Raw genomic sequence first — 24,191 nt, forward strand, 5'->3', positions numbered from 1 at the left:
CAGATCAGATATGAAAATGCATTAAAGATCTAGATCCTCTTGGAATTGAAGGAGAGATTGATTTATCTTCATAGTTGGTTGAAGAAGTAAGGCATTTTATTTTTTCTTCTTCACCCAGCAAAGGTTGTGTTTCTGTGACTTTGCAAGGAAAACTTATCCCTACACAAAATGCCTTTTACAGTTAATAAAAATTTGCATTTAGTATTACAGTGTTACATTGGAGGAAATATTCTAAGAAAATCATTATTGTTTTCAATGTATAGCTTGGTAAAGTTAAACTAAATCCCCTAACAATATCAAAGTAATTATGTTTCCATCTACAGACTTAATTCTTCCAGTTGCTGTGCATAAAAATAGAAGTGCTATTATTTGGAAAGCAAAAGCTCTTTCCCGGATTAATCAAGGTCAAGAAAAATTATTTTTTTCTTGTGCTTCAATAAATATTGTTATGTTATGTATATATAACCCTCATCTATTTTCTGTTTACTGTGTCTGTCTTGTTTGAAATCATGGAAAACTGGAATACCACTTCAGATTTCATTCTCCTAGGACTCCTTAATCACACAGGAGCCCACCAATTTCTCTTTGTGTTGGTTCTGATAACTGCCTTCACCTCTTTTGTGGGCAATGCCCTCATGTTTCTCCTGATTCTCCTGGACTCTGGGCTTCACAGGCCTATGTACTTCCTATTGAGCCAACTCTCCCTCATGGACATGATACTGGTTATCACCATTGTGCCTAAAATGGCTGCTGACTATTTGACCGGCAGGACGTTCATCTCCCAAGTCGGCTGTGGGTTTCAGATCTTCTTCTTCCTCACTTTGGAAGGGGGCGAGTGCTTCCTCTTAGCAGCCATGTCCTATGACCGCTATGTTGCTATTTGCCATCCACTGAGATACCCAGTCCTCATGAGCTGGCAATTATGCTTAAGAATGACCTTGGGATCGTGGTTCCTTGGTGCAGCAGATGGGCTCATGCAGGCTGCTGCTACCCTGAACTTCTCATTTTGCAGGACACATGAGATTGATCACTTCTTTTGTGAGGCCCCCTCTCTGGTGCGTTTGGCTTGTGCTGACACTTCTGTCTTTGAGTATGCTATGTATGTGTGCTGCGTGTTAATGCTCCTAGTCCCCATTTCCCTCATCTTGATTTCCTATAGTCTCATTCTTGCCGCTGTTCTCCAGATGTGTTCTAATGAAGCCCGCAAGAAGGCTTTTACTACTTGCTCCTCACATATTTCCGTGGTGGGACTGTTTTTTGGAGCAGCCATTTTTACCTACATGAGACCAAAATCCTTTAGGTCAGCTAACCATGATAAGATTGTGTCAGCATTTTATACCATCTTCACCCCTGTTCTAAACCCCCTCATCTATAGTCTGAGGAACAGTGAGGTCAAGGGAGCTCTGAGAAAGTGTATGGATCAGTGTGCTGCCTTAAGTCATGATTAAGATTACATTGATTATCCCCAGAGTTCACGGCTATAAAAAGTGATTGTGTAAAATTTCTTTGAGAAAGATTATATAGCCATTATATCTCTGTGTGTTATTTTTATTTTACTTTGGAATGTGTACAGATGTCCATATTTTGGTATCATTTATTAGGCTGTCATCAACAAATCAGACTGAGGATTGTTAAAAATCTGCTAATAAAAAATTCTTATTTGCATTTCTCTGATAATGAGTGATGTTGAGCATCTTTTCATGTGTTTGTTAGCCATCTGTATGTCTTCTTTGGAGAAATGTCTATTTAGTTCTTTGGCCCATTTTTTGATTGGGTCATTTATTTTTCTGGTTGGCTGCGATCCAAAAGTCTACAAATAATAAATGCTGGAGAGGGTGTGGAGAAAAGGGAACCCTCTTACACTGTTGGTGGGAATGCAAACTAGTACAGCCACTATGAAGAACAGTGTGGAGACTCCTTAAAAAACTGGAAATAGAACTGCCTTATGATCCAGCAATCCCACTGCTGGGCATACACACTCAGGAAACCAGAAGGGAAAGAGACACGTGTACCCCAATGTTCATCACAGCACTGTTTATAATAGCCAGGACATGGAAGCAACCTAGATGTCCATCAGCAGATGAATGGATAAGAAAGCAGTGGTACATATACACAATGGAGTATTACTCAGCCATTAAAAAGAATACATTTGAATCAGTTCTAATGAGGTGGATGAAACTGGAGCCTATTATACAGAGTGAAGTAAGCCAGAAAGAAAAACACCAATACAGTATACTAATGCATATATATGGAATTTAGAAAGATGGTAACAATAACCCGGTGTACGAGACAGCAAAAGAGACACTGATGTATAGAACAGTCTTATGGACTCTGTGGGAGAGGGAGAGGGTGGGAAGATTTGGGAGAATGCCATTGAAACATGTAAAATATCATGTAAGAAACGAGTTGCCAGTCCAGGTTCAATGCACGATACTGGATGCTTGGGGCTAGAGCACTGGGACGACCCAGAGGGATGGTATGGGGAGGGAGGAGGGAGGAGGGTTCAGGATGGGGAACACATGTATACCTGTGGCGGACTCATTTTTATATTTGGCAAAACTAATACAATTATGTAAAGTTTAAAAATAAAATAAAATAAAAAAAAATTCTTATGAAATGTTTCCACACCACATTTCATGATAAATGTTTTTTTTCAAATAATGAACAAAGTAGTCAAACAATATTGAAGTTTGTTGTTGTTTTTGAATTGAGGTATAATTTATAAACAATAGAATATTCATATCTGAAGGGTGCCTTTCAATAAGTTTCAGAAGCACATGTGCTGGTAACTTATACCCAGTAGCAAGAGACAAAATTTTCACAAGATCAAAAAATGCCCCTTATGCCCTTTTCCAATGAAACTCCTCAACCCAGAGACAAACACTGGTCTGCTTTGTATCTCTGTTAGTTTAACCTAATCTAGTATCCCATATAAGTGAAAACACAGTAGATATTTTTCTTTTATCTTATATCTTTCTCTCAACTTAATATGTTTTTAAAGAATTACATGCAATTTTATATCTATCAATAGTTTTTTTTTTTCAATTGCTAAGTAGTGGTTCCTTGTATCACCATTTATTTATTCACTACCCTAATGATATTCATCTGGGCTATTTTCACTCTGGAATGTTATTGCTCAAGTTGCTTTTAATCTTTTTTTTATATGTTATCCTATATATATATATATATATATATATATATATATGTATATATTTTACTTTTTTGGTAGATGCATGAATTACCTTTTAGTAATCTGCTTTCAAAGTGGATGTTTGACTTTAAACTCCCACTAGCAAAGCACATGAATAGCAGTTTCTCCAAATTAGTGGCAATTGCATGTGTTACTAACCTTTTGTGTTTATTGTAATTAATGTTATAATTCATTTGAATTTGATTTTCATTTCCCTTATGTGAAACAATGCTGCATACTTTTATATTAGCTTATTGCCTATTTGTATCTCTTTTTTTGTGAATGATTCATTCAGATGTTGAAAATAAAAACAAAGATAGCTGCTTCTAAAGCAAAACAATCTAGTTGTTTACTGATAGACAACACATACTGTTCAATGGAATATTTGATTTTTTAAATAAAATTATATTGGTTTACTTATTAAAAGATTTCTCATACTGTGTTTCCTTTCAATTTTTTAAGATTAACTGTTTTCATTGTACTGGATATGTATATGCTGAATATCTTCCACCTTCTCCACTGGACTGGGACTCTAGGCTTCTTTATTTTAATTATGTACTGTAACAAAATATTTCAATTACGTTGGTGGAATCATATTATTGGAAATACAAATTTTCGCTAGTATACAGTACTCTTTACCCAAAGAAAGAATATAAAAAAATAGATTATGATATTTGTGTTTTGCTGTTCAAGGTATTGTGTACAAAAATAATAATCATTAGTTAATCTATGAAAGAAAGGAAAATTTTATTTTAGTCAACCTAAGGATTATAACCTATGGGACAGACTCTCAGAGAGCTCTGAGAACTGTTCAGATCAGGTAAGAGAGAAGGTCAATATATATGTGATCTTTATGAAGGGATATATGCAATCAAGCACACATCTTGGTAGACAGTTACTACTATTTGTAAGGGACAGACATTTTCAATAAGGGTTTTAGTACTCTTCTAATTATTGAAAAATGCAAGAAATTGAGTTCATAAAATTTTTTCCTGGAAAAAAATTGTAACTATATAAAGGCCAACTCTAACAGTTTTCCCAGAGCACAAAATCCCACATCCTGATCTTCACCCTGAACAGAGTTCAGGTTGTATTGTAGGGTCAGCAACCTCAGTGGTTAATGACTTGATTCTCACAGAACTTAATGGTGAGAAAGAGTCTCTTTTTTATAATCCCTTCCCTCTCAGTATTACTTTTGACAAAATATAGGGAGGCACTTTATAACCAATTTGTCTCACATTGCTAGGAATGCTCATTCTTATGTTAGTCAAGATTTTGTTGCTTGGCCACTCAATGTGCTATTATTGCATTAGACCTTTTTAACAGTAGGCAAAGTCTTCTGGACTGTTTATCTTCCTCTTGTGTTATTATGTCCAGAAAATGGTTCACACTATTGTTTATTCCTATATTTAGAGTTATAATACTACGATCATTGATCTTATACAACTATATATTTGCCCAATTGTTTCAAGTTACCTAGTCATCATTATTTTATCAGAGGCACAGTCACACATTTGGTAACGCAAGAAACAATTATTTTATAATATAGGCAGAATATAAGTGACAGAGCTAATAACATTTATAAGGTCATGAGAAAGTATTCAAGCTAAGAACTTCCATTAGATGTGATCTTATATTTCCCCAGTCATATGTTCTACTCTTTTCTGCACCAAAGGCAATGGCACCCCACTCCAGTACTCTTGCCTGGAAAATCCCATGGATGGAGGACCCTGGTGGGCCGCAGTCCATGGGGTCACTAAGAGTCGGACACGACTGAGCGACTTCAATTTCACTTTTCACTTTCATGTATTGGAGAAGGAAATGGCAACCCACTCCAGTATTCTTGCCTGGAGAATCCCAGGGACAGGGGAGTCTGGTGGGCTGCTGTCTATGGGGTCGTACAGAGTTGGACACGACTGAAGCGACTTAGCAGCAGCAACTATCTTTAAGGGAAACAAATTTTGGCATTTTATACAAAGTTCATCAAAGATATTATATCTACATGCACAAGATGAATGGTAGGTCATCATGACACATTACAGATTGGGAAAGAAATATTATCATCTAAAAAGTTACATTGCTGGCATCAGAAGAAGAAAAACTGATCTTTATGTTTGAGCAGGTATTTCTGCCTTTGAGGAGGTTTGATGAATACATAATGCTGGGGGGTTGGGAGGAGATCCAAATGGGCACAGAAAATCTTTATGTCCAAATTTTTCTTGTCTTGCCTTAAAATAGGAATCTTATTTTGTTAGTTTGTTCCTTTTTTGTCTCCTGCTAAGTGAATACACACCTATAATAATTTTCAGCCAAGAAATTTGACAAATGTAAAGAGGCCTTTGGTTTTACAAAGAAAATAGTTACAGGTATCAATATACATTTGTTAATACATATACATATTTGCAAATATGTAAGCAGTCACTTCCAAAAATAAAACAATTAAATATAAAGATAACTGTAATACAATAATTTAAAATAACTTCTTTAGAAATTCTTTTTTATTTTTTAAAGGTTCCATTTTTGTTGAACCTGAATCCCAACTTTCACAACTTTTTCTTTTTTTGAATAACACTTTTGTACAAATTGTTTACTCAGTCTTACATGAATTAAAAGGAAGTATGGTCTAAAGATGACAATATCAAGGAGAATGGCACAAAGTCAATTCTGAAGGTCCCTGGGGTCTTCCAGAAGTGGTACCCAGAGATTTAGAAGAAAGGTTAGTTGCTGAATTTACCTTAAACCTGAATACCATGTTTAAGAAATGAAATTTAGCCCTTTTATTGTATTTAAACCTTGCTTGTTTTGCTAAACACAGCCATATTTTGATCAAAAGATAATTTCATAAAATAATTTATTTCCAGGATCCCTTTAAGGTACAACATCATAAAATAACTATAACCACAATGATAAAATTAAACATAAACTAGCTTTTTTATTCATGGATTACTTTGTGATGCATTTTGCTTAACATTCTGCCTTCATTTTCTTATTTTAATTATTGTCATAACCTTATAAAGAAGTTTCAGTGTTAGCTTTCATGTTTGAAAAATAGAGAGGTTTATTTGGGGGAAAATTCATGGTCTGCTTTTACACAGATCTGAACTTAGTTGTCTGATTTTAGAAAGTTTATACTCAAGGAAGGATCAGTTTTAGAAGTAGGACCGTAGACACACCTACCAGTCCACAATACAGATATGTATGTGAAATAGCCATCCTTTGTCTTTCATAAAAAAGTAAGATATTGCTGAATGCAGTCCTTATTTGGTAAAACAGTTGAAGTTTGTGAAGAAACACTACTTTAGATGATGAGTTATGGGGCAAGAACTTCAGGACTTGAAAGTCTGGATGATCTGTAAAAATGTTGAACTGCTGCTTAATTTATGTGCACCCCATGAAGTACTTTGTTGATTAAATAATAATTGTGACACGTTAATAAATAAAAGATGCTTAAATTTTCTCTGCCATCTAAAGTTGCTCAATAATTTTTGGTTGTCAAAATAATAATGTGTCATATAGGCACATCAGCTAAAAGTTTTTTTGATACATTTACATACATATCCCAGTTTATTTGGTGATCATTTAATTAATCATGAACCTATTAAAAACTAAAATAGGTAGAATCATTTAGGTGAAGTGAATCCATCTTTTTAACCTGTCTCTCTGTAACAGACCATCTGTGGAATAATCAGTTTCATCTGTTGATGGACAAACTCCCAGGGGACTTTCAGTGCAGTAGCAACTGAGGACTAGCAAGTAGCCTGTCCTGGAGCTTCTGCCTATGTAAGCGACAGACTATACACAGAAACCTTAACAGACAGTGAATTCTTCAGCCTTTAAGAGTAGAAGTAAAATGTGCTAAGAAAAAAATGAATAATGGGAAAGATGTCAGAGAAGGCATTCCCTCCTCTCTTTGTTAAATGTTTAATCTCACTTTATACAAGCAATGCTGATATAAACTAATCCCTCATCCCTATGACACAAGGGGTCTTCTGCTATACCTGGAGGAAAACCTGGTCTGTCTCAGTGCCCCTACTTTCTTCCTCAGAAATTATTTAATCATGCTACCTTTAATTCCTTTTTTGGCTGTCCCATGGGAACACAGTTTTCTGTGTTGCCTTAGCAAAAAGGTGGTTGCTTTCTATTCCAGAAGCCACAATAAGCAATACTATGAGTTAGATGTCATGTCAACTTCTCCTTGTCTCTCTCAAACCATTTGTACCCCATGTCTCTGCAAACCCTTGGCTACACTGAAGCAAATGCTTGGAATGAGGCATCACGCCTTGTCTCTTATTCACTCTGGAAGAAGTGATGTTGAAGCACACACTTGAATGAGGTAAGAAAAGACCAGGCATCACTGAGGAGAGTGTCACCTGTAGTCTATGAGGCACCAGTCAGGCTAATGTGTTAGATGTAAAAAGACTAAGCAAGAATGTCCTATTCTAGGTAGTAGGAGCCTGGTAAAGGAATGACATGGGATGTGGATCTTGAGGAGACTTCAGGGACTAGGTTAAGAAGGAATGCATAGATTATGTTCAATATGCAGAGAGTACAATTAAGCACAAACATTGAAAATGTAGAGCAAACATGCTATATTGACAGACATGTCTACTTCTGAATAAGAAAGAAAAATAAGGAAGAGAGGTATAAGTAGAGCAAGGTAGATTCCATGGAAGGTGAATTTAACATAAACTCTTAGAGCGAAAAATCTCAAAGCCCTTAGAAATAGTGAGGAAGAATGTGTATGTGGAAGAAAGTATATGGGTGTGGGCAAAGACACATGAAACCAAGATATATATATGTATATAAGTTTCTTCACTGGATATAGGAACTAAAGATGCAATTTTATTTTATCTTTATTTATTATTTGTTTATTAGAATGTTCATGAGATGCAACACAGTGGAATATTTGAATTCTTGAAACTATTTTAGGAAGAATAACTTAAACCAGGCCAAAAATGCATTTATGTGCATGTATTTATGTGTCTGTAGTTTATTTGCTTGTTTAGTTGCAAAGTCATTTTCAACTCTTTTGCAACCTCATTGACTGTAACCTGCCAGGCTTCTCTGTATACATACCAGCTCAGTTCAGTCACTCAGTCATGTCTGACTGTTTGTGAGTCCATGAACTGCAGCACACCAGGCTTCCCAATCCATTACCAATTCCCAGAGCTTGCTCAAACTCATATCCATCGAGTTGGTGAGGCCATTCAACCATCTCATCCTCTGTCGTCCCCTTCTCCTCCTGCATTCAATCTTTCCCAACATCAGGGTCTTTTCCAGTGAGTCAGTTCTTTGCATCAAGTGGAAAAAGTATTGGAACTTCAGCTTCAGCATCAATCCTTCCAATGAATATTCAGGACTAATTTCGTTTATGATGGACTTGTTGGGTCTCCTTGCAGTCCAAGGGACTCTCAAGAATTTTTTCCAATGCCACATTCAAAAGCATCAATTCTCCGGTGCTCAGCTTTCTTTATAGTCCAACTCTTACATCCATACATGACTGCTGGAAAAACCATAGCTTTAACTAGACAGACTTTATTGGAAGAGTAATGTCTCTGCTTTTTAATATGCTAAGTTGGTCATAGCATTTCTTCCAAAGAGAAAGCATCTTTTAATTTCATGGCTGCAGTCACCATCTGCAGTGATTTAGAGCCCAAGAAAATAAACTTTGTCACTGTTTCCATTGTTTCCCCATCTATTTGCCATGAATTGATGGGACCAGATGCAATGATCTTAGTTTTCTGAATGTTGATCTTAGTTTTCTGAATGTTGAGCCAACATTTTCACTCTCCTCTTTCACTTTCATCAAGAGGCTCTTTAGTTCTTCTTCACTTTCTGCCATAAAGGTGGTGTTATCATCATATCTGAGGTTATTGATATTTCTTCCAGCAATCTTGATTCCAGCTTGTGCTTCATCCAGCCTGGCATCTTGCATGAATTACTCTGTACATAAGTACATTAAATAAACAGGGTGACAACATACAGCCTTGATGTACTCCTTTCCCAATTTGGAACCACCTCTTGTTCCATGTCCACTTCAAACTGTTGCTTCTTGGCCTGCATACAGATTTCTCAGGAGGCAGGTAAAATGATCTGGTATTTCCATCTCTTGAAGAATTTCCCACAGTCTGTTGTGATCCACACAGTCAAAGGCTTTGGTGTAGTCAATACAGCAGAAGTAGATGTATTTCTGGAACTCTTATTTTTTTCAATGCTCCAAATGAATGTTGGCAATTTGATCTCTGGTTCCTCTGCCTTTTCTTAACTCAACTTGAACTTCTCGCAGTTCACATTTCAGGTACTGTTGAAGACTGGCTTGGAGAATTTTGAACATTACTTTGCTAGTACGTCAGATGAGTGCAATTGTGACATAGTTTGAACATTCTTTGACATTGCCTTTCTTTGGGATTGGAATGAAAACTGATCTTTTCCAGTCCTGTGGCCACTGATGAGTTTTCCAAATTTGCTGCAATATTGAGTGCGGCACTTTAACATCATCTTTTAGGATTTGAAATAGCTCAACTGGAATTCCATCACCTCTGCTAGCTTTGTTTGTAGCGATGCTTCCTAAGGCCCACTTGACTTCACACTCCAGGATGTCTGGCTCTAGGTGAATGATCACACCATCATGGTCATCTGGGTCCTGAAGATCTTTTTTTGTATAGTATTCTTTTTCAGATTATATCACATTATAGGTTATTGCATGGTATTGAATATCATTTTCTGTGCTATACAGGAGGTACTTGTTGGTTATCTGTGGTTATCTACTGTATATAGAGTAAGCAGTGTGTGTATATTAATCCCAAACTCTTGATTTCTCCTTCCCTGATTTCCCCTTTTGGCAACCATAGGTTTGTTTTCCATGAATGTGAGTCTGTTTTTATTTTGTAAACAAGTTCACTTGTATTACTTTTTTTTTTTTTTTTTTTAGATTCTGTGTATAAATGGGCTTTCCAGGTGGTGCTAATGGTAAAGAACCCACCTGCTCATGCAGGAGACATAAAAGATGTGGGTTCGATCCCAGAGTTGAGGAAGATCCCCTGTAGGAGGGCATGGTAATCTACTACAGTATTCTTGCCTGGAGAATCTCATGGACAGAGGAGCCTGGTGGGCTATGGTCTACACAGTCACAAAGAGTCAGGCACAATTAAAGCAATTTAGCATGCATGCATGTGTAAGTGATAGCATATGATATTTGTCTTTCTTTCTGACTTACTTCACTTACTATAATAATCTAGGTCCACGTATGTTGCTGCAAATGTCATTATTTCATTCTTTTTTAAAGGCTGAGTAATATTCCATTATCTATTTCTCTACCTCTATATCTATTTATTATCTCTCTGTATATATCTGTATATATACTACAACTTCTGTATTCATTCATCTGTTTGTAAACATTTAGGTTGCTTCAATGTCTTGGTTATTATTATTAGTGCTGCAATGAACATTGGTGCACATGTATCTTTTAAAAAAAAAAATCCATGTTTTCAGAATACATGGCCAGGAGCGAGATTGCTGGATCATATGGGAGTTATACTTTTAGTTTTTAAGGCACCTCCATACTATTATTCATAGTGGTTGCTCCAATTTACTTTCTCACCAATAGTGTAGAAGGACTTCCTTTTCTCCCTAACTTCTCCAGCATTTATTATTTATAGACTTTTTGATAATGGCCATTCTGACCAGTCTGAGGTGATATCTCATTGTGGTTTTGATTTGCATTTCTCTAATAATTACCTATGACAAGCATCTCTTCATGTACCCACCAGCCATATGCATGTCTTCTTGAAGAAATGTCTATTTAAGTCTTCTGTTCACTGTTTTTGTTTGTTTGTTTTGGATACTGAGCTGTATGAGCTATTTGTATATTTTGGAACTAAATCCTTGCTGATCACATCATTTGTAAATATTTTCTCCCATTCAGTAGGTTGCTTTGTTGCTTTGTTTTTTATTTATGGCATAAAATCTTTTAAGTTTAATTGGGTCCCACTTGTTTCTTTCTGCTTTTGTTTCCATTACTGTAGGAGACAAAATAAAAAAAAAAAATATTACTTTGATTTATGTCAAAGAGTGTTCTGTCTATGGCTTCCCCTGCAAGGGCATGGGTTCCATACCTAGTAGGGGAACTAACTTCTTGCAAGCAAAAGAGCAAACAAAACCTAAAGTCAGCAGAAGAAAGGGGGCAATGATCAAAGAGATAATAAATAAAATAGAGATTAAAAAGCAATAGAAATAAAACCAAGAACTTCATTTTTTTTTTTTTTTTGAAAGGATGAAGAAAATCAAAAAACTCTGGCCAGGCTCACCAAGAAAAAAAAAAAAGAGAGAGAGAGAGAGAGAGAAAGAATGCAAATAAACAAAATAAGAACTGAAAGAGGAAAAATAGAAACTAATATCAGAGAAATAAAAAAAAAAACATAAGAGAATATTATAGAAAACTATAGGCCAACACGGAGAAGGCAATGGCACCCCACTCCATTACTCTTGCCTGGAAACTTCCCCCCCCCCATGGAGGGGCCTGGTAGGGTGCAGTCCATGGTGTCGCGAAGAGTCAGACATGACTGAGTGACTTCACTTTCACTTTTCACTTCCATGCATTGGAAAAGGAAATGGCAATCCACTTCAGCGTTCTTGCCTGGAGAATCCCGCACAGAGTCGGAGGCGACTGAAGCGACTTAGCAGCAGCAGCATAGGCCAACAAATTTGACAACCTAGAAGAAATGATCAAGTTTCTAGAAATATACAGCCCACCAAAACTGAATCAAGATACAATAGATAACCTGAACAGACTGATCACTAGAGGTGAAATAGAATTTGTCCTTAATAAAAGAATTCTTAAAAACAAAAGTCTAGGACTGAATGGATTCACAGGGAAGTTATACACACATACAAAGTTTGCTATTCTTTATATTCTGCAATACTTTTATAATTTTTGTTCCTTGGCCATTCTAACTATGGTCCTACTTTACGACATTCACAAAGGTCATTCCCTGTGGACACTCTACTACCAGAAATTTAAATAATTATTTCCCCTAGTGTTTTCAAAGTCTCTAGTGAAAAATGTCTCTTTAATAAATAATTCATCCATATTCCTCCAACATAAACTAGTCACTATCTCATCCTGACCCTCTACATTTCCCTTTACCTTTTCTTCACATATAGTGAAATCATTTGTTTATCCTCACATAAAGTGGTACACATCTTTGTGTGTGTTTCTGTCTCTCTATTCTTAAATAAACATAATTTGAAAGCCTACTTTTATATATGAAAAAGACTTAGTGTTTATATATTTGTTGAATAAATGAATAGAACTTATATAGATTAGCTTACTAGTCAGCAAATATCACACCTGTCTGACACATACAGTTACGATGTGTGCATATAAGGTGTGTGTTTTCTTGATCCCTTGACACTGGCCTTGACCAAGTGACTTGACTAATAGAATATGGATGAATTTGGGGGTATGATAGCCAAAGCTTATCCTGTAAGTTTGAAATTCTACCATGTAGTGAGCATTCCCTGACTGAGATTTTGACTCTGTAAGCCAACTAAAATAGAGTTCCAGGGGCAAAAACTGATTGTTTGATGTAAACAGTAATTTCATTCTTCATGGTTACTTTATGAACATGTATTCAACAAGATTGCAATTTGGTCAGGTGTTATTTTGAGAATTCTGATAAAAAACTATTTCTTAAATTTATGACAAATACCTGAATAGCATATTGTATCTGTTTAGTCCTGAAGTCATGTCCAACCCTTTTGTGACCTCATGGACTGTGGCCACCAGACTCTTCTGTCTATGGAATTTCCCAGGCAAGGTGCTGGAGTGGTTTGCCATTTCATTCTCCAAGGATTCTTCTGACTCAGGGACCTAACTTGTGTCTTCTACATTGGCAAGAGGATTCTTTACTGCTGAGCCACCTGGGAAGTCCAGAGTAGCATATTGTAAGGCATTGTAAATTGAAGAGGTGTAAATTGAAGAGCTGCTTTTATACTTTTCCAGCCATATTACCCATGCTTAGAATGAAATTTAGACTAATAAAAATAGAAAAGAAAAATTAATTAATTATATTGTCATTTCACTGAATAAAACCATGTGCTATATCTGGAAGGCTGAACATCTGTCTGTAATATCATACAAATTTGAATTGCTTTAAATTATTTTCAAAATAAATTTTAACTGAGTAATTATCAGATCATATGATATTAATGATGCTGATCTTGACACACACTCATTTCAAAACATTTGTACTCAAAAAAGATAAGCTTTCATTCCAATCTCAAAGATGGGTAATACCAAAGAATGTTCAAACGACTGTACAATTGGACTCATTTTACATGCTACTAAGGTTATGCTAAAAATCTTTCAAACTAGGCTTTAGCAGTACATGAACTGAGAACTTGCAGATTTACAAGCTACGTTTAAAAAAGGTAGAGGAACCAGAACTAAAGTTGCCAACATTCCCTGGATCATAGAGAAAGCAAGACAATTCCAGAAAAACATGTAATTCTGATTCATTGACTATGCTAAATATTTTGACTGTGTGGATCACAGGAAACTGGAAAGTTATTAAAGAATACCAGTACAACAAGGCTGTACATTGTCATCCTGCTGATTTAATATATAGGCAGAGTACATCATGCAAAATGCCAGGCTAGGTGAATCTTAAGCTGGAATTAAGATTTCCAGAAGAAATATCAATGACTTCAGATATGCAGATGATACCACTCTAATGGCAAAAAGTGAAGGGGAAGTAAAGAACCTCTTGATGAGGGTGAAAGAGGGTGAACAAACTGACTTAAAATTCAACATTCAAAAAACTAAGATCATGTCATCTGTCCCATCACTTCATGGCAAATAGAAGGGGAAAAGGTGGAAGCACTGACAGATTTTATTTTGGGGGGCTCCAAAATCACTGCAGATGATGACAGCAGCCATGAATTCAAAAGACATTTGATTTTTGGAAGGAAAGCTATGACAAAACTAGATAGCATGTTAAAAAGCAGAGATCATTTTGCCATCAAAGGTCCATACAGTCAAAACTATGGTTTTTCCAGTATTCATGTACAGATGTGATAGCTGAACCATAAAAGAAGGCTGAGTGCTGAAGAATTCATGCTTTTGAATAGTAGTGATGGAAAAGACTCCTGAGAGTCCCTTGGACAGCAAGGATATCAAACCAGTCAATCCTAAAGGACATCAAACCTGAATATTCTTTGAAAGGACTGATGCTGAAGCTGAAGCTCCAATATTTTGGCCATCTGATGCAAGGAGCTAACTCATTGGAAAAGATCCTGATGCTGGCAAAGATTGAAGGGAAAAGGAGAACTAGATGACAGAAGATGAGATGTTTATATAGCATCACTGATGTAATGAACATGAGCAAACTCTGGGAAACAAAGGAAGACAGAGGAGCCTGGCATGCTGCAATCCACAGGATTGCAGAGTCAGACATGATTTAGCAACTGAACAGCAACAATCTAGGTAATATAATGATTTACTCTACAAGGCATGACTCTAGAACAAGGAGAAAACAAAAATGTATCCTATGAAGAAATTATTTTGAAAGACTCATAAAATGTCTATAAACTGTTTAAATTTCACTACACTTTATTTTATTTTTAATATTTTTATGTGGACTATGTTTTCCTAAAAATCTTATTGAATTTGTTACAATATTGCACTAAATATTCCAGCAAATTTGGAAAACACAGCAGTGGCCACATGACTGGAAAAGATCAGTTTAAATTCCAATCCCAAAGAAGGCCATTATCAAAGAATGTTCAAACTACCACACAATTGCACTCATTTCACACGCTAGCAAAGTAATGCTCAAAATTCTCCAAGCCAGGCTTCAATAGAAAGCTAATCAGTAAATTTCAGATGTTCAAGCTGGAAAAGTCAGAAGAACCAGAGATCAAATTGCCAATATTCATTGGATCACAGAAAAAAGCAAGAAAATTCCAGAAAAACATCTACTTCTGCTTCATGGACTGTGTGATACGCCTTTGACTGTGTGGATCACAACAGACTGTGGAAAATTCTTAAAGCGATAGGACTACCAGACCATCTTACCTGCCTCCTGAGAAACCTGTATGCAGGTCAAGAAGAAACAGATAGAATTAGACATGGAACAACAGACTGGTTCTAAATTGGGAAAGGAGTATGTCTAGGCTGTATGTTGTCACTCTGTTTATTTAATTTATATGCAGAGTGCACCATGAAAAATGCCTGGCTGGATGAAGCACAAGATGGAATCAAGATTGCCAGGAGAAATATCAATAACCTCAGATATGCAGATGATGTCAACTTTATGGCAGAAAGCAAAGATCTAAAGAACCTCTTGAAGGTGAAAGAGGAGAGTGAAAAAGCTGGCTTAAACTCAACGTTGTGAAAACTAAGATTATGATACCTGGTCCATCAGATCAGATCAGATCAGATCAGTTGCTCAGTCGTATCTGACTCTTTGCGACCTCGTGAATCACAGCATGCCAGGCCTCCCTGTCCATCACCAACTCCTGGAGTTCACTCAGACTCACGTCCATCGAGTCAGTGATGCCATCCAGCCATCCCATCCTCTGTCGTCCCCTTCTCCTCCTGCCCCCAATCCCTCCCAGCATTAGAGTCTTTTCCAATGAGTCAACTCTTCACATTAGGTGGCCAAAGTACTGGGGTTTCAGCTTTAACATCATTCCTTCCAAAGAAATCCCAGGGCTGATCTCCTTCAGAATGGACAGGTTGGATCTCCTTGCAGTCCAAGGGACTCTCAAGAGTCTTCTCCAACATCACAGTTCAAAAGCATCAATTCTTCGGTGCTTAGCCTTCTTCACAGTCCAACTCTCACATCCATACATGACCACAGGAAAAACCATAGCCTTGACTAGTAACCTTTGTTGGCAAAGTAATGGCTCTGCTTTTGAATATGCTATCTAGGTGGGTCATAACTTTCCTTCCAAGGAGTAAGCGTCTTTTAATTTCATGGCTGCAGTCACCATCTGTAGTGATTTTGGAGCCCAGAAAAATAAAGTCTGACACTGTTTCCACTGTTTCCCCATCTATTTGCCATGAAGTGATGGGACCGGATGCCATGATCTTCGTTTTCTGAATGTTGAGCTTTAAGCCAACTTTTTCACTCTCCACTTTCACTTTCATCAAGAGGCTTTTTAGTTCCTCTTCACTTTCTGCCATAAGGGTGGTATCATCTGCATATCTGAGGTGATTGTTATTTCTCCCGGCAATCTTGATTCCAGCTTGTGTTTCTTCCAGACCAGCGTTTCTCATGATGTACTCTGCATATAAGTTAAATAAACAGGGTGACAATATACAGCCTTGACGAACTCCTTTTCCTATTTGGAGCCAGTCTGTTGTTCCATGTCCAGTTCTAACTGTTGCTTCCTGACCTGCATACAAATTTCTCAAGAGGCAGATCAGGTGGTCTGGTATTCCCATCTCTTTCAGAATTTCCCACAGTTTATTGTGATCCACACAGTCAAAGGCTTTGGCATAGTCAAGAAAGCAGAAATAGATGTTTTTCTGGAACTCTCTTGTTCATGCCAAATAGATAGGTGAAAAAAATGGAAACAGTGGCAAACATTATTTTCTTGGGCTTCAAAATCCACTGCAGATGGTAACTGCAGCCACAAAAGTAAAAGACTCTTGCTCCTAGGAGGAAAAACAATTACATACCTAGACAGTGCATTAAAAATCAGAAACTTTTCCCAACAAAGTTCTCTGCTATTGCTTTTTCAGTAGACATGTATGGGCGTGAGAGTTGGACCATAAAGAAGGCTGGGTGCTAAAGAACTGATGCTTTCAAACTGTGGTGCTGGAGAAGGCTCTTGAGAATTCCTTGGACTGCAAGCAGATACAACCAGTCAATCCTAAAGGAAATCAGTCCTGAATATTCACTGGAAGGACTAATGTTGAAGCTGAAGCTCTAATACTTTGGCCACATACTGCGAAGAGCCGACTCATTGGAAAAGACCCTGATGCTGGGAAAGCGTGAAGGTAGGAGAAGGGGATGACAGAGAATGAGGTGGTTGGATGGCAATACCAACCCAATGGACATGAGTTTGACTAAACTCCAGGAGATGGTGAAGAGCAAGGTGACCTGACATGCTGAAGTCCATGGGTCAAAAAGAGTCAGACATAACTGGGCTACTGAACAGCAACAATATTGCTTCTGCTTTATGTTTTGTTTTTTGTTTGTGAGGCATGTGGGATATCTGAACAGGGATCAGAACTAAAGAGCCTCTTGATGAAAGTGAAAGAAGAGAGTGAAAAAGTTGGCTTAAAACTCAACATTCAGAAAACTAAGATCATGGCATCTGGTCCCATCACTTCATGGCAAATAGATGGGGAAACAATGGAAACAGTGGCGACTTTATTTTTGGGGGGCTCCAAAATCACTGCAGATGGTGACTGCAGCCATGAAATTAAATGACACTTACTCCTTGGCAGGAAAATTATGACCAACCTAGACAGTATATTAAAAAGCAGAGACATTACTTTGTCAATAAAGGTCTGTCTAGTCAAGATTATGGTTTTGCAGTAGTCATGTATGGATGTGATGGTTGGACTGTAAAGAAAGCTGAGCACCAAAGAATTGGTACTTTTAAACTATGTTGTTGGAGAAGACCCTTGAGAGTCCCTTGGACTGCAAGAAGATACAACCAGTCCATCCTAAAGGAAATCAGTCCTGAATATTCATTGGAAGGACTGATGTTGAAGCTGAAACTCCAATATTTTGGCCACCTGATGCGAAGAACTGACTCATTAGAAAAGACCCTGATGTTGGGAAAGATTGAAGGTGGGAGGAAAAGGGGACGACAGAGGATGAGATGGTTGGATGGCATCATGGACTCGATGGACATGAGTTTGAGTAAGCTCCAGGGGTTGGTGATGGACAGGGAGGCCTGGAGTGCTGCAGTCCATGGGCTTGCAAACTGTTGGACACAACTGAGGGACTGAACTGAACTGAACAGGGATCAGACTTGCTCTCTCTTCATTGAAAGATGAAATCTTAACCACGGCACTGGCTGGGAAGTCCCTACATTTTAAACATATCTCTGTAATTGGCAGCATCAAATATGTATGGCTTTTAAGTAAACAAATCCATGAGTTGCCTAGGAGATTTATATATTCTTAGAATTGGACCTTATTGATGAATCATACTATAGAGAAACATGCATATATTTTTTTTTCTAATTTTATTTTATTTTTAAACTTTACATAATTGTATTAGTTTTGCCAAATATCAAAATGAATCCACCACAGGTATACATGTGTTCCCCATCCCGAAACCTCCTCCCTCCTCCCTCCCCATACCATCCCTCTGGGCCGTCCCAGTGCACCAGCCCCAAGCATCCAGCATCGTGCATCGAACCTGGACTGGCAACTCGTTTCCTACATGATATTTTACATGTTTCATTGCCATTCTCCCAAATCTTCCCACCCTCTCCCTCTCGCACAGAGTCCATAAGACTGTTCTATACATCAGTGTCTCTTTTGCTGTCTCGTACACCAGGTTATCATTGCCATCTTTCTAAATTCCATATATATGCGTTAGTATACTGTATTTATGTTTTTCCTTCTGGCTTACTTCACTCTGTATAATAGGCTCCAGTTTCATCCACCTCATTAGAACTGATTCAAATGTATTCTTTTTAATGGCTGAGTAATACTCCATTGTGTATATGTACCACAGCTTTCTTATCCATTTGTCTGCTGATGGACGTCTAGGTTGCTTCCATGTCTTGGCTATTATAAACAGTGCTGCGATGAACATTGGGGTACACGTGTCTCTTTCCCTTCTGGTTTCCTCAGTGTGTATGCCCAGCAGTGGGATTGCTGGATCATAAGGCAGTTCTATTTCCAGTTTTTTAAGGAGTCTCCACACTGTTCTCCATAGTGGCTGTACTAGTTTGCATTCCCACCAACAGTGTAAGAGGGTTCCCTTTTCTCCACACCCTCTCCAGCATTTATTATTTGTAGACTTTTGGATCGCAGCCATTCTGACTGGTGTGAAATGGTACCTCATAGTGGTTTTGATTTGCATTTCTCTGATAATGAGTGATGTTGAGCATCTTTTCATGTGTTTGTTAGCCATCTGTATGTCTTCTTTGGAGAAATGTCTAAAATAGAAAGCCCAGAGATAAATCCACGCACATATGGACACCTTATCTTTGACAAAGGAGGCAAGAATATACAATGGATTAAAGACAATCTCTTTAACAAGTGGTGCTGGGAAATCTGGTCAACCACTTGTAAAAGAATGAAACTGGACCACTTTCTAACACCATACACAAAAATAAACTCAAAATGGATTAAAGATCTAAACGTAAGACCAGAAACTATAAAACTCCTAGAGAAGAACATAGGCAAAACACTCTCCGACATACATCACAGCAGGATCCTCTATGACCCACCTCCCAGAATATTGGAAATAAAAGCAAAAATAAACAAATGGGACCTAATTAACCTTAAAAGCTTCTGCACATCAAAGGAAACTATCAGCAAGGTGAAAAGACAGCTTTCAGAATGGGAGAAAATAATAGCAAATGAAGCAACCGACAAACAACTAATCTCAAAAATATACAAGCAACTCCTACAGCTCAACTCCAGAAAAATAAACGACCCAATCAAAAAATGGGCCAAAGAACTAAAGAGAAACATGCATATATTTTTAAAAATTCCTTTAGTTAGTTTACCCTCTGGTGGTTCAGAGGGTAGAGAATCTGCCTGCAATGTGGGAGACCTGGGTTTGATCCTTGGGTTGGGAAAATCCTCTGGAGAAGGGAATGCAACCCACTCCAGTATTCTTACCTGGAGAAGTCCATGGACAGAGAAGCCTGGAAGGCTACCATCCATGGGGTTGCAAAAGAGTTGGCCATGATAGAAAGAGCTTCACTTTACTTTCCTTGGTTAGTTAATATCTAAAAGTTTTGCAAGTAATTGTAAATATATTCTGTTTTTTCATGCTTTATCTAACTCCTATTAAGCTTCTGGCTTTCTTCTAATTTCCTTTGAGAACATGAGGGCTTGAGGGACCTAATAACATTTCACAGTTGCCTCCAGTCATGCATTTTCCTCCCCTGAATCCTTCTACAATGAAAATATCCCTAGAGATGACTCGGAATAATGCAATGTTCAAAGGGAGAATAAAATCCCTATATTTACAAACCCTCTGGTTTAAAATGCTTGTTTATTGTTTAATTCTTGGTGCTGTATGCATATATTTAAAGAACTTTGTATTTATTTACCTTTATCATTCTGCTTGGGACCCAGTAAAGGTGGTCAAGATTGTGTTTGTTTAGTTTCCTAGTTTTTGTGAAGAGATTGTTAATCACCAGAAAAGTAAGTAGCTATAAAAATGTATATTTCAGCATAGATTTCAAAATCATGCATACAGAATATTTCAGTGCCTACTTCTGACATTTCAACTCACTGGTTGAGTTATGAGAGAACATTGTAGTACTTATACAATTTGGTAGAAAATGTAATTCATTATATGGACAATATTTCTTTCAAAATTGACTTTATCTATAAAAGGCTACCAATAATTTTAACTGCATTACCACAATATCAGTGAACGTATACATTCAGTTTTATTTCTTTTTTAATTTCATTTTTTTTCTATTTTTTATATCTTTGTTGCAAATTTAGTCTAAATAATGACATTGATAACATCTTGGCTGGGGAATATTGATCATGAGCATAGTTTTTAACTAGAAATTCCCATAGAAACTGTTTTATGAAATACAATGCCAAATGATTGTCTAATCAAATATACATTACTCTATTTTAAATACCTCTGTGAAAGTAACTTAGTAACATATTTTGAATTGTACTCAAGTGTTATTTTTCTTTTTCCTACCTTTTTTGAAGTCCAATCCTTTTGAAACTTCTCTTCCCTTCAGTTCAGTTCAGTTCAGTAGCTCAGTCATGTCCGACTCTTTGTGACCCCATGGATTGCAGCATGCCAGGCTTCCCTGTCCATCACCAACTCCCAGTGTTTACTCAAACTCATGTTCACTGAATTGGTGATGCCATCCAACCATCTCATTCTCTGTCATCCCCTTCTCCTCCCGCCTTCAATCTTTTCCAGGATTAGGGTCTTTTCTAATGAGTCAGTTTTTTGCATCAGGTGGCCAAAGTATTGGAGTTTCAGCTTCAAAATCAAGTCCTTCTAATGAACACTCAGGACTGATCTCCTTTAGGATGGACTGGTTGGATCTCCTTGCAGTCCAAGGGACTCTCAAGAGTCTTCTCCATCACCACAGTTCAAAAGCATCAATTTTTGGTGCTCAGCTTTCTTTACAGTCCAATTCTCACATCCATACATGACTACTGCAAAAACTATAGCCTTGACTAGACAGACCTCTGTTGGCAAACTAATGTCTCTGCTTTTTAATATGCTGTCTAGGTTGGTCATAACTTTTCTTCCAAGGAGTAAGCATCATGGCTGCTGTCACCATTTGCAATGATTTTGGAGCCCCACCAAAATAAATTTTGTCACTGTTTCCACTGTTTCTCCATCTATTTGCCATGAAGTGATGGGACCAGATGCCATGTTCTTATTTTTCTGAATGTTGAGTTTTAAGTCAACTTTTTCACCATCCTCTTTCACTTTCATCAAGAGTCTCTGTAGTTCTTCTTCACTTTCTGCCATTAAGGGTGGTGTCAACTGCATATCTGAGGTTACTGATATTTCTCCTGGCAATCTTGATTCCAGGTTGTGCTTCATCCAGCCCAGCTTTTCTCATGATGTACTCTGCATATAAGTTAAATAAGCATGGTGACAATATACAGCCTTGATGTACTCCTTTTCGTATTTGGAGCCAGTCCATTTTTCCATGTTCAATTCTAACTGTTGCTTCCTGACCTGCATACAGATTTCTCAAGAGGCAGGTCAGGTGGTCAGGTATTCCCTTCTCTTTGAAAATTTCCCATAGTTTGTTGTGGTCCACAAAGTCGAAGTCTTTGGCATAGTCAATAAAGCAGAAGTAGATATTTTTTCTTGAATTCTCTTGCTTTTTCAATGATCCAATGGATGTTGGCAATTTGATCTCTGGTTCCTCTGCCTTTTCTAAATCCAGCTTGAACTTCTGGAAGTTTTCTTAGACTTCATAAAATATTTCTGTTATCTTCTTCTTAGATTAATAATACCATATATATAAATAATTCATTATTTCAACATATCAGTTAAATGGTACTGAGAACACTACAAAAAAATTGGGAAAGGGTATAAAAGTGGTAAGAAAAACAAAGAATATCAATGTATAACTTTATTCTATCCATTATCCTAAATAAACACATACTCTGTTTATTTATGTGTGTATGTGTCCCACACACATACATAGGTAGGGAATATAATCCCTTTTTTGTGAATGAGTAAAGCCCTAAGGCTCCAGGGCATAATTTTGCCCTAAATCATCAGCCCATAAATGGCAGTGTGAAATTATAAATGCAAATTTGTCTAACCAAAAATCCAGTGGTCTGTCACTATTTTTTCTTTATATTTATAGTGGCTAACATTTTATACTTCTAATGCAAATATTTCTGAAGAGTACAGAATATGAACACTACTTCTACATTTTCTAAAGGCCATATAAAGAAGATGCTGAATGTGATGTGAAACTAAAAATATTGTCAAGCTCTACAAAGACTATGCTCATCAGAGTAAATAATATGAAATGAGCAGACTTTTGTTCCCTAAAAATATAATGTATTATAAAGGAAAAATAATTTGTTTTAGTCAGCTAATAATTTGGCAAGAGTAATTGCCTACACTTGGCAGCATCATAATAGCTGAGGAAGAATTTTAACTATAGCATTCACAAAATGGGGGAAAGCTTAAAGGCCCAGTTAATTTCAAAGTAATTTAATTTACCCAGTTATATATGGCACTGATCTATTTGACAGACTTATAACAATAAAAATTTAAATATTTTATTTTATTTTTTAATTTTACAGTATTTTTAACATAGGTTGATTAATTTATATTTAATAATTTTGAAAAAGTATATATTACTCTTTAATTCTTTTCATGAGTGAAAAATATACGAGATAGATAAATTATAAATTCATTTTTGCAAATGATAAAACTGAAGCTTAGTGTGAGTTATTTCATCACAGGATATTCAGCTAATAAATGTGGGAAATAAAACCTAGGAACTAAATCTTGACTACAAATCCCCTTCTATTTGCACAAAATTGCAATTACCAGTATGTTTAATCATGTATGCTTTCTGTGAGTAAATAAATTATAATATTGTAAAAAACTTGTAAAATTTTAGTAGTAGTTATAGAAACAGATCACCATATAATAAAAATAAATAGCAATTAGGTACAGTTTTCACAGGAATAAAATGTAATAAGGTAGTAAACATTTTAAGGGCTAAGGAAATGATAACCCACTCCGGTATTCTTGCCTGGAGATTCCATGGACAGAGGAGCCTGGTGGGCTACATACAGTCCATGGGATCCAAAAGAGTCGGACATGACTGAGTGAAAAACAATTTCACTTTCACTTTTTAAATCATGTATGTTTTCTTGTTGTTCAGTTGCTCAGCCATGTCTGACTCTTTGCAACCCCATGGACTGCAGCACGTCAGGCTTCCCTGTCCTTCACCATCTCCCGGAGCTTGTTCAAACTCATGTCCATTTAGTCAGTGATGCCATACAATCATATGGTTCTCTGTTATCCCCTTCTCCTCCTTCTTCATGAGTAAATAAATTGAAATATAGTAAAAATTTAAGTGTTTTGTAGTAATTATATAAACAGATAAACATTTAATAAAAATAAATACTAATTAAGACAGTACTCATGGAAATAAAAAGTAATAAGGCAGTAAATATTTTATGGGCCATAGTGATAATAGAGACTATATTACTATAAAATATAAAGAAGGATGGCTTTATAGGGATTGGAGTGACCAGCCTGGCATATGGTGGCAGTGGGAATAGAACTTTTGCTTACAGCTTTGTGAAAATTTCCAT

General features: G+C 36.8%; 1 protein-coding gene across 1 annotated transcript; it reads left to right on the forward strand.

Annotated features, from left to right (window-relative positions):
• Positions 1 to 509: 509 nt before the first annotated feature.
• On the forward strand, positions 510 to 1,448 carry LOC109561027 (olfactory receptor 2T12-like). The gene has a single exon (XM_019963458.2). It carries the CDS (start codon positions 510 to 512, stop codon positions 1,446 to 1,448), a length of 939 nt encoding a protein of 312 aa, XP_019819017.2.
• Positions 1,449 to 24,191: the final 22,743 nt, after the last annotated feature.

The sequence above is a fragment of the Bos indicus genome, chromosome 7, assembly GCF_029378745.1.
Source record: "Bos indicus isolate NIAB-ARS_2022 breed Sahiwal x Tharparkar chromosome 7, NIAB-ARS_B.indTharparkar_mat_pri_1.0, whole genome shotgun sequence".
Taxonomy (NCBI): domain Eukaryota; kingdom Metazoa; phylum Chordata; class Mammalia; order Artiodactyla; family Bovidae; genus Bos; species Bos indicus.